Raw genomic sequence first — 14372 nt, 5'->3', positions numbered from 1 at the left:
GAACGTTTGAATCAAGGTGGGACTACACCCAGCTTTAGAGGTCCATTGAAGATCATTCTGAACTTTGGTGCCAACTGGAGCGTGTAAGTTCTAAATTAGAAAGATGAGGCAATGCCCAGAACCTTCCTGAACATTTGTCTAATGAAGAGCTGATACACATTGGTTTACTGCCAGCAACAATCCACTGGTACATAGATATACATTTATATAAAATATTTAAAAAAAATTAAGATAATCACCTGACTTCAGACAAAAGCCAGACACACCCATGACAAAACCAGGAGAAACAAACTGGGTGGTTAACATTGACATCAGTTTTTAAAGAACTCTCTGAAGACACCCCCTTTCACTCGGGTTCTCTTATAAAACAAGCACTTTGGTAAGTGTGGTGGTAAGATAGGAGTTAATTAGGCCATGACTGATTAATTAAAGACTGATTGGCAGTGTGATTGTGAAGCATGTGGGACTGATTGTGGAATGCGGTGATGGATTTGAATGAATGAGTTCAGCGAGGTGGAATGCCCAGCTTCACAAAGGTGCAAGGTAAATCTTTCAGGTTGCTAGCTGGTTGTTGGCCCTCTGCCGAACAGTGGGATGGTTATTTTTATTTGGTATGATATTTATGGCCTTTCCACACTGTCGTTGGTTAAAAACGTACTTTCTAGCTTTCCAGTGTAACTCCATTTGGCTATCCTGGTTTTTGAGTGTGTTCCTACCTAGCTTGTTTTCACGGGATCAAGAAAGCAGTAGCTATATCTGACTCTTCCTCAGCATTTATACTGCATGGTAGAAAAAGTCTAGAATGAACAGTGGTGTCACTGGTGATGTAGAGAGGACTGACCACTGAGACATTTGTATCCCTGCATATCCAAGTCCTTCGGTAAGTAGCAGAACTATAAATGTTTAATGGTTAGTTCTTAGCATATAGTACCATCTCTCTACAACAGTGGAAAAAAGTCCACAGTTGTTTCTTCTAGCAAAGCTGATGACTGAGTGTTGAGGAAAAACTGTGGTAGTTTACTGTGATCAGCTTGTATGGTACAAGCTCCATATACAAGCAGCTACTTCATACAGAAACAGAAAATTCTGACAAGGTGCCTCGCTGAAATTGTCATTTTCTATTGACAAAGAAAATTGTTGTTATTACGAAAGTATCGTAATAACAAGCAACACAAATGATATAGAATACAAATCCAACAAAAAGCCAATCACCTTTTAAGACAGGCATTTATTTTTTGACTGGGTACAACTGCACCACACATAAATTAACTGGCAAAATGTATTCTCTCTCGATGCTTGTTAAATTGTGAAAAATAAATACTGCGTCTATTGTCTAGTGTTATCTTTTTTACTTCCAGTAACAATCCACAGGTATATAGATATATATTTATAAAAATAATAAAAAATCAAGAAAATCACCTTACTTCAGACAAAAGCCAGACACACCCATGACAAAACCAGGAGAAACAAACTGGGTGGTTAACATTGACATCAGTTTTTAAAGAACTCTCTGAAGACAGACGATCTCAAGGGCTGAAACCACCTGCTTTCACTCAGGTTCTCTCATAAAACAAGCACTTTGGTGAGAGTGGTGGTAAGACAGGAGTTAGTTAGGCCATGATTAAGAACAATAATCAAACACCTGCACATACAAACATCCCTTCATTTTGCAGTTTTACGTCTTCAGATTATACAAGATACATATATGGCCATTAGTGCTTGCTCTTTTAAGCAGTGAGAAAAAAAAATCTGACAAGCCATCTCAAAGAAGCATCACTGACAGTTCCAGGAGGAGACATCACGGCATGCAACAAACAAGACAGGTCAAAAATGCATGGCAACTGCAAGATCACGCCTGCGTGATGGTTTTTTCTTGACCTTTTTCACTTTTTTCTTCAATGCTCTAACCACATTGACAATGAAATGTTTTTTTTTTTTTTGATTTTATATGACATCAATTTTACAATTTACCAAATGGCAAGTGGTTGATTCCACATTGTTGAGTAAAATAATTTGTTTGTAGTTTCTCAACATACAAGCAGGTCCACAGTATCTAGTATTTGCTTTTGTAACCTCATCAATTAATTAATTAAATCCATCTTATACATAACTGCTGCTTTTTAAACACACTGACAACAATTACATTTGTAAAAATTTGCTGTGTGAAAAAAATTGTATTACTTGTGATTAATATCATTACTTATTGCTAATGGAAGACACGTGTCTTCATATGCTGTTCTTTGATGTGTGTTTTTTACTTGAATGCTTCACATTAACATTATAACAGCTGTTTAAAAATTACTACGCAGCACTCAGTGTGTGGAATAAATGGAAGTGGCACCATAAAACAACTTGAATGTACTTAACAAATGAATCAGATTTTCTTTCATTCTTCTTTGTTCGTATGGTATACTGTAGTCCAAAGGAAAATAGTTAATCCAATTTCATGGGCATAATCACATTTAAATAATGGGAGATTTTTGAATGGTTTAGGTTATTACAGCGCATTCTCTTTATCAATGCTGAATACAATTTCAGAAGGCAAAATCGTATTCTTTACATGTGAAACATGATAGAAAGACATCTAACAAAGAAAACAGTTAAAATGTAATAAATGTTTCAGTTGCAGCAATCTTATTTTTAACAACAGCATGGCAATAAAGAGATGGGGAAAATGTTTAAGGAAAATGGTCTTATTATTGCATTGTCTAAATGCCTTCAACTATTATATACAAATTACACAAGGTATCAAATTGTTTTAATAAGTGCAATGCAGAGCTCATTTTTAACTACACCTTTGTGCAAATTCACCCCAATGCATTAGTGTTCATTCTCAAACTCCAATACAACTTTAGTACTGTAGTCTACTTGAGCCTTTACACCCAAAGATCCACCAAAAGAGCTTCAGAAGTTGTAAGCCCTTCATAAAATGGTCATAATTACTTACACATTTATATCAACAACTATGGTTTACAGACAGCTGTGAGGAAAAAAATGTGACATTTACATAAAGTTGCATTTTGAAATGTTACATAGCTCATATGATGGGGATGAGTTTTGCCTTCATGTTAAACCACCATCACTGTACAAATGTTTTTTTAAAGAAAGAAATCTAAGCCCTGGGTTGCACTGAAGTTATGATGGGTCATAAAATATTTTTTGTGTAGAGTGCCTTTTCATAATTAAGTCCAGATTCTGTTTAAACCAGTGCTGGTAAAACAAATAACCATACATTACAATTTAATAAATAGACCTTAATGCTTTATGTCAAATGTTTCACATAAAGACCACCTATGAATCATATGTATTAGGTCAGACTTTAGTAAAAGAGTATTCTTTAAATGCTCATACTGATCATCTTTATAAAAGGACAACAGAAGTCTTGGCACTTCTAAATAGTGAATAGAAGCTTAGCTAAAACAAAATATAGGAATAAACATTAAACAGGAATAAACAGTGGTTGTGAAATGTGAGGAACAGGTTAATTCCCAAGCATGAATATTGACTGGATAAATTGGTTATGTAGCAGAGAACAATTATGTAGAAATGTGGAGGGCATACACACCACAGTTAATGCAGAAATGATATGGATCTACGCTCCATCAAGATTTGTGATAAACGATTATGACATCTTTACCTGCTCTTTGGCTACAGTTAAGAACCTTTTTTTATTATTCAGATACTTTGAGTACTTCAGTACTTAAAAATTGGCTATTTTGACCTCTTCAGTCAAGCTGTAGTGTTGAAATTGTGTTGAGGGCTGATGGCCAGTTTATGCACTGGTATGATTTTGCTGATGAGTAACTCACTGGAGTATGTGAAGACACACAGCAAAGATCCCTGTTAGCTAGTTAACTCTGTATTCATGAACATAGCTGTGTCAAACACATTATGCCATGAACCATGTTTATGTATTCTTACTCTAAAATACATTTTCATTAATTGTGTCGTTATCAAGCCTCCAGCAACAGGCCTATGCGTTCCATTGCAGTTGGATAAATGTGGTATGCACACTGAAAATTGTGTGGGCACTAATTATCATTAAGTTGCACAGGGATACTCAATGGTGCATTTATATCAAAACATTAATGAGATCTGTGAACATGCAAAAACAAACAAACAAACAAAAAACAAAAATGAAATGTAAATGACACAGACAAAATACACAACAAATCCTGAATTGTAACTAGCACCAGTATTTTTGTACACCTTCCAAAGCATTGCAGTGGAAAGAAATGTATGGTCACATTCAAAGCTGAAAGCTAAAAGGTGAGGAACACATACATGAGATTGGGGAACTAAGGACAGTTATTTTCATACAAAAAAGAGGGAAAGTATTGTTCTACAACTACAATGAGCTTTGTAGAACTTGGAAGAATTCTTAAGAAACTGCAGTGAAATGTGAATATTTTCAGTCAGCGCATATCTCCACACACACCCGATACCCAGTTACCCAGTGCAGATAACATTTACAGGCAATGCACTGGAGGACATAGTCTATATTCTTAAGTCAACTTATTTACAAGAGAAAGAAAGGCAGCCCTTTGGAAGTGAGAATAAGTTTTTTCCACTTTTTTTTGTGAAGCACTATTTTAGATGCAGACACGTCAAACTCAGCCAATGAACTCATCACTGTGCCCGAGTGCTTGTCGTGCATGCTCTCTCACACACACACACACACACACACACACACACACACACACACACACACACACACACACACACACACACACACACACACACAGACACAGACACAGACACAGACACAGACACAGACACACAGACACACAGACGCAAAAAAATTTCATTCTTTCCCTGACATGCATACATATCATAGACAGGCATAGAACAACAAACAGAAACTAAAGAAACCCAGCTGCACTTGTAGCTAGGAGCCTTTAAGCCTAAGGTTACAAAAAGAGTGCTCAGAGAATAAATGGCATCATCGCAGAAAAATGCCACCCAAGAAAACCAAAACTGCCATCCTTTGTCCAGAACCTTCCAGTGCTTTCCAGAGATCCAAGCAAGACAGGAGTCCCTCTACTTACTCAGACTATGGAAACGTCCTTCCTGACCCATGTCTTTCCTGCTTCTTCTACGACTTCAGCAAACCCCAAAATCCGAAATGGCACCTTCGCCTTGCTTTTTCAGACCAGTTTCCACATAGATGTGGCAACTTCTGAGGAACACAGTTCCAAAGATGAATGGGGAGTAGACAAAAGAAATGCAAACCATTTCGTCCCTCTCTTCTTTTCCAGAGAACCCTACAGGTGCCCCAAGGGTCAAAGAGCAGTGAGGCCAAAGTTACAGCGGCAGTACATCATTCCGCTTGAGTCCAGCCAGCTGTCCGAGATGGGGTTATAGCGCTGCACTGTGTTCAGGTATGAAGACCCCGAATGACCACCCACCACATAGAGGTAGTTGTCCACTACAGCAGAGCCGACCCCTGTGTAAAGATTAGCACGGCATATTAAACGTTAAAACTTTGCTTATGATTTGATGCTTTATTACATGCAAAACAATCACACCAAAAACAACACATTAATATAACTTTGTTTTGTTTTAAACTAGAACACCTCCAACATGTCAACCATTTTTGCTAATCTAGCAAACCTTTTCTTAGTAAACTAGTAAACGTACAGCCTGACGTTATATCTACTGCAAAAAGCAGTGTCACACATTTCAGTGACCTTGGACATGAATATTACATTAATCACTATGATTTACATTTGGCTGACATTTATAAGGAGGCCCCTGAAATCCCTAAGCACTGTATACAACCTTGGAGAAGTCTTTATTATCTCAACATCATGTCAGTCCAAACAGCCAGACTTGACTTTAATGTTTTGAGGTCATACATTTCAGCCTTCTGTGTTCTTAATATTTTACCTGTGCGAGGTTCGTTCATGGGTCGACATGCTGTCCACTGGTTCTGGTGGGGGTCAAATCTTTCGATGCTGGACAAATGTGATACACCATTGTGTCCACCAACCACGAATATAAACCCCAACATGACTCCCACTCCAAAGTTGATCCTTTTGTTGGCCATGGCTGCTACCATTTCCCAGGCATCTTTGCTGGGGTCATAGCGCTCCACACTGTAAAGAAAACATAATACGTCTTACCATTAGCATTTGAGACATTTAAGGCATTTTGGTGAGGACCATTTCCCTTTGGAGCCAATCACATTTATCATGAGAGATATTATGTAAACCTTTTTAACAAAATGATGGTTGATTTCAGTACAGTTTCTTCACTGTTGCAATATATGTCCTGTGTAGCTGCATTATTAAACCCAGGAGAACAATTACAACAAAAACAAACCTATGCATGCTGCCTTCACTGTATTAGAAATGGGCACCCACTCTGAATTAGTTTGGCATCATGAAAACGATAAAGCCATGACAACACCTCTTGAGACACCATTCATGTCCTCTCAGTGCAGCTCCAGCACACTGAAATGTGAGAGGTGATTCCCAGCCTGCATGCATAGTGTGTTCCCTATTGAAGTGCAGCCCATTAGGGAAATCTTGGTCAAGGAGACAGAACAACAACAGAACAACTCTCTGGTGGCCTAAGTTGGACACAGAGGCCTTAGCAAGAGGAAGTCTTGAGGGTGCCCCTCCCAAACAGGCGTGTGACATCAGCAGCACAGCATTGTCACTTTTCTGCATTTAACAGTTTCTGCAGTATGGTGTGACTCATCTCGCATCAGATCAAATACAGTAGCAATCATATATCAATGGGTGAGTTAAGTCACTGGGATGCACACACACACACACACACACACACACACACACACACACACACACACACGCACACACGCACAGATATTAATACATTAAAACATTTTAAGCCTAGACTGAAACCTTTGGGGATTTGAGCCCTGAGAAGGAAAAAATTAAATAAAATAGCAACATCCCTGGGAGGAATTGCAGAAAATAGATCAATGGAGTACAATTATATTAATAGCAGCTTGTTTTAATAAATGAGCTACTTATTTTCAGTCTTTCAAATAAAACATTCTTCAGCATTATGCCTTTCCTTTAATGTAGCTAACATGAGCAGAAACTTGACATTCTGAGTTAGGTTGATGTCAGTGGCCTGAACTCAGATGTTCTATTTTTTCCTAATTTTAATGCAAAAATAAAAAGACAAATTAAATTAAAACCAAATACCTGTTCAACAAAGCAATATCCTACTGGGAGACAATTCAGGTCCAGTTACAATATTGAGCAATCCTGGCAAATTGCTGTGCTTTTGAGCCAAAATGTGGTCTAATTCCACTTTTATAGCTATGTGGAAGTGTGAAAGCAGGATCTCAGACCATATTCTGAAGGTTGCATGGCATAAATTCTAGGACGACTTTTTTCAAGCTCTCTTTCACTTTGCTAATTCCATTAAGCATAACCGTTAGCTGGAGTAAAAACTAACCAGGTTGCACTTCCTAAATGTCTGCAATCTTCATTAATGGTTCTTGGTATCTAAACTTGCATTACTTCTACAATATTCCAGTCATTACTCTACCAAGTTGTAAGGAATCTAAATGCTTTTTAGACAAGTACATGTTGATGCCTGTCACCAGGCTGTTTTCACACACTGCTGTGCACAGGGTGCCTGCATGCCATGTCTCCACACCTTTTTATAGGTTCGTGATACCGGGACAGGTCCACACAAATTGTTGATGCACAATGTAATACACAGTATGTGAACTTTACAAAGTTCCTTTTCTTTCCAAAAGCATCTTCTGCCATTCTGCTAACAAAAATATTTAGGCAGTATTCAGAAGGTTTCTGACAAATGTGAGGATTTTATTCCTTTATCATTAAATATTAAACAAGCTCACACAGAAGGCAGCACTGTGCTATAACGATTAGATCTGAAAGAAAAGTACGCCCGTCTTACCTGTTCATATGGGCCGGTCCATAACCTCCGATGGCATAAACCATACCATCCAGCACAGCAGTGGCAAAGCAACTGCGCGATTTGGTCATAGGTGCCACTGGCTGCCACTCTTTTAGCTTAGGCACATACTTCTCCACGGACTGGAGGTAGTACTGGCCGTCATAGCCCCCGAGCGCATAAAGCTCGCCGGCCAACACCACGACCCCTAGGGTGCTTCTGCACTCCGCCATCCGCTCCACTGAGGTCCAGGTGTTGCTGTCTGGATCCCACCTCTCCACGGTGCTCTCATGCCGCCGGTAGCTGATGCCTTGCCGCATGTGTGTGGCGATGCCGCCCACCACGTACACCTTCTGGTCCAGAACAGCTACTCCAAACTCACAGCGGGGCACGCTGAGTGGAGCCAGCCCAATCCACGAGTCTGTCTGGGGGAAGTACATCTCGGTACTGCCAAAGAGAGGAGCACAAATACACTGAACATCCTCCTCAACTGACTGAGTTTGTAGAGTGGAGCAATGTCAGTTTAAAATAATAAGCCACAAGTGTAATATTAATGGTTCAATGGCTCAATCACGTGGTATGGAAATGTGTTAGGCTGTGTACAGATGGGTAGAAGCATTTGTAACTTTGCACGGAGCATTTTTTTTTCTGCTGGTATGATAAAGTAATTTAGAAAGAGTCTTCTCAACTTGTACAATTTAATTTGTTGTTGTCCACATTTATGCAAGTAGTAACACTGTCATGAGGTCACGATTTTAAAATTCTTGTATTTGTTTTTAAGGGTCTTCATGGCCTTGCCCCACCGTATCTATCTGACCTCCTCCACTCATACGCCCCTTCACGCTCACTCAGGTCAGCTGACTGGTCACTTTTAGTCATCCCAAAGACTAAGAGGAAGATGAGAGGTGACCGGGCTTTCTCAGTCACTGCCCCAAAACTTTGGAACGATCTCCCTTTGCATATCAGGCAGGCTGACTCACTCTCTACTTTTAAATGTGCTCTTAAAACACATTTTTTCTCTTTGGCTTTTAACCCAATCTGAGATGTTGGTTGTTTTTGTTTTAACTGTGGTTTTCTTTTATATGTATTTTATGCTCTTACTTTTGTACAGCACCTTGGCCAATGACATTGATTTTAAGATGCTCTATAAATAAATTTGATTTGATTGCAACAGGAGTTATACCTGGAAATATTCATCAGTGCAGGGTCAATGTTTGAAGTATTTTAAGGCAGGATCTACACAAATCATTGCTAAATGAGACCTATTTCTCTGCTCTTACCTTTCCAAAGTGGCAAAGAGTCCAGCCTTGCCCCCCACTGCAAGTAGGACCTTGGGTGCACAGCGTGGCCTAGTGGACAGCACCGTCTGGTAGGAGAGTCGGTGTTCAGGCATGAAGTGGTATTTCAGGGCCTCGTTGAGAAGGTGCTTACAGGCATGGTCATCCCGGACGAGGTGGTTTGCCTCGTAGAGGCGGGTCAGAAACTTCACGCTGAGAAGCGGCAGGCGCACACAGTGCAGCAGCTGAGCGAGGTACTGCTGCCTCTCCGTCACGTCATACTTAACCCACGACTCCAGAGCATAGAAGACCGTCTCCTCCGTGACCACGTTAAGGCAGTCGTTGGACACGATCTCATCCAGCTCCTCCCTGGTCAGCTCAAAGAACTCCTCTGTTTGACAAACCTCCTCAAAGTTCCGACAGATAAACTTGGTGGCAGCCAGGCAGAGGTCGTGGCAGCCGTACATCTCGGCAAATCGGGAGATGCCAATGCAGTTCCCGGCGTCCAGCTGCCTCTCCAGGAAGCTGCAGCACTCCTTCAGCACCAGTTTGACCTGGAGGAGGTTGGCAGCTGGAAGAAGAGACTCCACTGTTTCTTGTGAGATGAAAACTGTTCCTGTGTAGGCATATTCCACAATGGCCTGAAAAAGGTGTAGAAATAAAATAATATTTAAGAATGGAGAGTTTGACTAGTCATCATCTTATTTTGGACAAAAGACCTAGTTTTTTTTCTTAAAGACTAGCTTTGAAAAGGCTGCACTGGGCGGCATCAACCCACTTTCGTAGCCTGAAGGCGGCACAAACAAACCAAGCTCTGCGTCACCTGTAGTGCCGTTTCGTCGATGCACTGGAACTCCACTTCTGAGGTCTCCTTCTCTGACAGGTTGCCTGTGAACATGGCCTTGAAGTAGGGGCTGATGCTGGCCAGCACCACTTTGTGGGCATGGATCTTGGCGTCGCCCACCCGCAGCACAATGTCACACAGCTCACGCTGCTGCCGCAACAGCTGGAGGCCTTGCAGCAGCTGCTCGGAGTGAGGCCGCGTCAGACTGGCAAGCATGTAGGACTGGGCCTGCTGGTCCATCTTTCAGGGGAAAGAGAGTAATGTTGGATTAACTATACTATTATTTTAGCGCTAAACCTTAGCAAGAAAACCATTTTCACTTGGCATAAGAGTTATTAATGCATTTGTAATATCAATGTTATGTACCATACTAACTATAGGTCTGATACAATGTTTTGCAAGACTAGGTTCAAGTGGAGCCTGTGAGATAGTGTTTGTGTGTGCCTCCATGCAGAGCCATGTATCAACCTGCTGAATGGGGGCCATTCAAAAACAGACCAGTTTCATTAAAAGGATTAGTGCTGTTGGCACAGGCTCTCCAACACAAGCTTGTAATGGGCATCATGCTGTCTGAATGAAACATTAAAAAACTTAACTACTATTGTCCACATAAATGAATCTTAGTGTTCCTATTAGAACAAATCAATAGGTTATTTAAACATTAACCTTTTAAACAAATGCTATTAATGTTTAAATTCTTTATTATTCAATTAATTTCTGAGGTTATAATAACTAGTTACTAGTTCCTGTAACTTGAAACAATAAGATCGAGTCTCTTATATATAAACATATTACAACTGTCTTAGCAAGCTACTCTGAATGTTATTGTTCAATTACACCATTTACACTTAAAAATTTAGAAAACACTTTTTTATGTTTTATTCAACTAATTTCCTTCTGATTTGCTTCAGTTGTCATGTATAAATGTACTCAAAGAGCTTGTCTTTGCTTCTTACTCTCTGCTTTACAAAGTACACATCAATATTCAGACAGGCTAGTATCTGTGATTCATCTGGATAATTAAAAGCATCACGTGAGTGTTCTCTTTATTTGTAAAGCATCAGCTCTAATATTTTGCATTGTCCTCTTCCGCCTATCATAAGCATACCAGATAGCTGACGCAGATATTTAGCAAATTGTTTTTGGATGTGATTTCACTTTAATCCACATTTCAATTAAATAAACAGTTTTTGGATGCAATTGCACTTTAATTAACAATTCAATAAAAGCAGCAGATACATTGCAAAAAACAAAATTTGCTGATAGCTCTGTGATACTTTTATTTCAATTTAACTGCGGTGTCACACTAAATGAGTAATATATGTCCTCACTCCATAATGGCTATGTTTAATCACTCTTCTACAGCAATCAGAAGTGGATGCATCTTTCAGATGATTAAAGTCAATTTACTTTCCCCAAAACATCAGTTGCAGTCCACTTTAGGATTTCATTAAGCATAACTGACTACACACTATCCTGAAATAAACAGTCACAGAAAGTATAGCAGTGACCTTTTACCCAAATAAGCTTTAAACATATGATTGACTGACATATGTGATCACAGCAGTGCTGTTAGGAGGGTTAAAATACTGTCTCAATCTATAGGGTTGATATTATTGGTACACTGTATGCGTTACTTTCATTTGAGCGTTGCTGAAAGCACTGCCTAATTAGACAATACAGGCTTTTGCCCATGGATACTGGTGTCATGGTGATGTCTGTGCTGACTGAGCAGTTGCTAATGAAATATGTGGATGTCTCTATCATATAGTATGTATCTCACATCAAAATACTTTTTGTGGCGTTTTTGTTAAGTTCTATCATATATGGTACATTTTACATTTAGGGCATTTAGCAGACGCTCTTACCCACTTACAAGTGCCTTTTAAATACTTGATGGTAATATAGTACTTATGTGAGATATTAACAAAACCACGTGTAAAACTCCTGAGGAGCTACAGATTATAACCACACATGCAAAGATAAACCTTCGTAGATACAAGATTAGAACTTTCAATTAACAGAGTGGACTTAAACATGCATATAAAATATTTTAGAAATTATTTAGTTAGGTAACAACTTTTAAGATGACTATTATGTTAAAAGTTAACCATCAGCGGAAATAACCTCCCTACCTAGTTCAAACGAATTGGTTTTGATGAACCATTCACACACAGGTAACCTGGGTTAGCTGACCAACACTAATGTGTGGTGCGTTATCTATCCAGCCAGTTCGCCCCAACCAAGAACGAAGGGACCATAAATAACTGTACCAGCACCATTAGAAAACCTTGAGAGCCCAAAGTAGCTAACTATCCAGCTAGCTAAAGATTTAACTCCTTACTTCGTAGCTCAGCTATTGACCTTTACAGAGCCATATAATACTTATGGCACATGTTAGAGACGAGAAGGACATTCAAAGCAACTGTTGGCGGCCGTGGTCGGATCACCTGTGTGAATCCTGCTGATGCTAGCCGGGCGGCTACCGTTAGCTTGCTAACGGCTCGCGACTGTGGTTAATGCTCGCGCGTTCGCTAGCTTAGCTAACCACGGTCGCTGCTAAAAATAAACACTGCCGGGGCTGCGTCCGTTATCCAGGTAACGTTAGCAACAGACTGGTCTAGCTGTACTCTGCTGCGACCAGACGGTGTAAAAATGTCACGTAAACGACGTTAATTACCTGTATTGAACCTTTTGGATGTGCCAACAAGGTCTGGTGTATTGCAGTAGCGGAGGTCAACACGGCAGTGACAGAAGCCTCGAGCGTCTGTCAGGAAAACAAACGCAAAAGAGCTTCTGTCTGCGTCACTTCCGGGAGAAGGTTGCGCTAAATAGCGCTCAAAAATGGCACAATTACCATTTCAAAATGTGCAGGTCAACAAATGGCGTGTTCCCTAAATAGTACGCGTTTATAATTACATTTGCCTTGTGCCACGCGTCTCTTTGTCTTTAATCTCTATTCCACTTCACAAGAAGGTAGATTTGTTGTGAGATTTGTTGCGGTAGGCAGTAAAAGAAAGCCTCCTTCGTCAATGTTCAAATCAGATTTGGTTTTCTTAGATGTTTTTGTCGTGTGTATACAGCCTTTGATATATGATACCTACTACTGGAGATATGTACGCTAGATAACAGCTTGCCCGAAATAAATAAAGTTTAGGCTATCAAAGATCCTCTATCACGAACTAAATGAGTTTGACTAAGTGTGTGCACATGAGGACAGGAGTCTCCTTGTGCTCCTGTGCACAACTTGCCAGTTCCAGCTATATGCCTATTCCTTATTTAGGATATCCAGAAACAGATTTAGTTAGTATACTTTGGGATAAAGCCAGATTGTAGTATGAAAACCAGTGGATAGTCTACTTATTACCAAAGTCACCCACGCCCCAAAAAGTATGTATTTTGTTTCTCATATGAATAAGGTGTTTATTAACTTCAATAAATAAATATTAAAGCACTTATTACAACTATTAGAAACACATACTGCAAATTAATCAGCCACTTTATTTAATACACCTACCTTATTGTACAGTTACAGATTGTGCTATGGTTTAGAATTTTCCACAGGGGAAGTTTTGAAACAAGTGTAATCTAAGTTGAAAGGTTTTGCAATACAGTTGGGGATACTTCACTGATGAAGCTCAGCAAGGGATGGAAGGATGCAGAGAAGTGTGACTTTCTCTACACACCCAGTGATATGTTGCAGCTAGTTTCTGGACTGTGCAGTGGTGGAACCCAACCAAACAATAAGAAAATAATAATTGTGCTTTAGATTAAGATTTTATGAAATATATATGAGAATGGGGTTGTGTAGTTTCCTGAACTGTCCCATAAAATTCATGCACCTTTGTGCTTTCTTTGTGGTTGAAGTGATTATTTTATCTCAGCTATGAGTGTTGGAGATAATAGTGCTCATGATTCCCTCACATTGTTAGTAGTGTTCTTAATCTTCAATGAGGAAGGTTCATGCTTCCTGAACTCTTATATTTTCCACAATTTTGGTGGTGTTGCGGTTCAGGTTGTTTGAGGCACAAACTCACAAAGGTACAATTAAAAGTGAAAGGCTTAATTCTAAGACTACAAATATATTATAATTCTAAAATATTATATATAACACTAATTCACTTGGGATCCTCTAGTTCACTCTGACTAAATGTTTAGACCAAGATAGTAGTAGTATACATTTGTTGTTTATACAAAAAAAGCCCTACAGCTGAGAGTGAGAAAATACTTTTAATAGTTTAATACCCAAAATAGTTTGACATCTAGAAGGGTCCATACATCTTGAAATGTAAAACATAGAAATGTTTCAGTGTGTATGTAAAACAAAGTATCAGTGAAGTATATCAAGA

At 39.4% G+C, this 14372-nt stretch overlaps 1 protein-coding gene across 1 annotated transcript; it reads right to left on the bottom strand.

Moving 5' to 3' along the window:
• Positions 1-1208: 1208 nt before the first annotated feature.
• Positions 1209-12837, bottom strand: klhl28 (kelch like family member 28). Its single transcript, XM_076978224.1, has 6 exons — positions 12704-12837; positions 10003-10263; positions 9183-9820; positions 7906-8349; positions 5890-6098; positions 1209-5446 (listed from the first exon to the last, which is right to left on the bottom strand). Exons 2-6 carry the CDS (start codon positions 10261-10263, stop codon positions 5283-5285), a joined length of 1716 nt encoding a protein of 571 aa, XP_076834339.1. The 5' UTR covers positions 12704-12837; the 3' UTR covers positions 1209-5282.
• Between the last annotated feature and the right edge of the window lie 1535 nt (positions 12838-14372).

The sequence above is a fragment of the Brachyhypopomus gauderio genome, chromosome 17 (assembly GCF_052324685.1).
Source record: "Brachyhypopomus gauderio isolate BG-103 chromosome 17, BGAUD_0.2, whole genome shotgun sequence".
NCBI lineage: Eukaryota > Metazoa > Chordata > Actinopteri > Gymnotiformes > Hypopomidae > Brachyhypopomus > Brachyhypopomus gauderio.
This window is presented reverse-complemented; position numbering and strand designations above follow the sequence as displayed.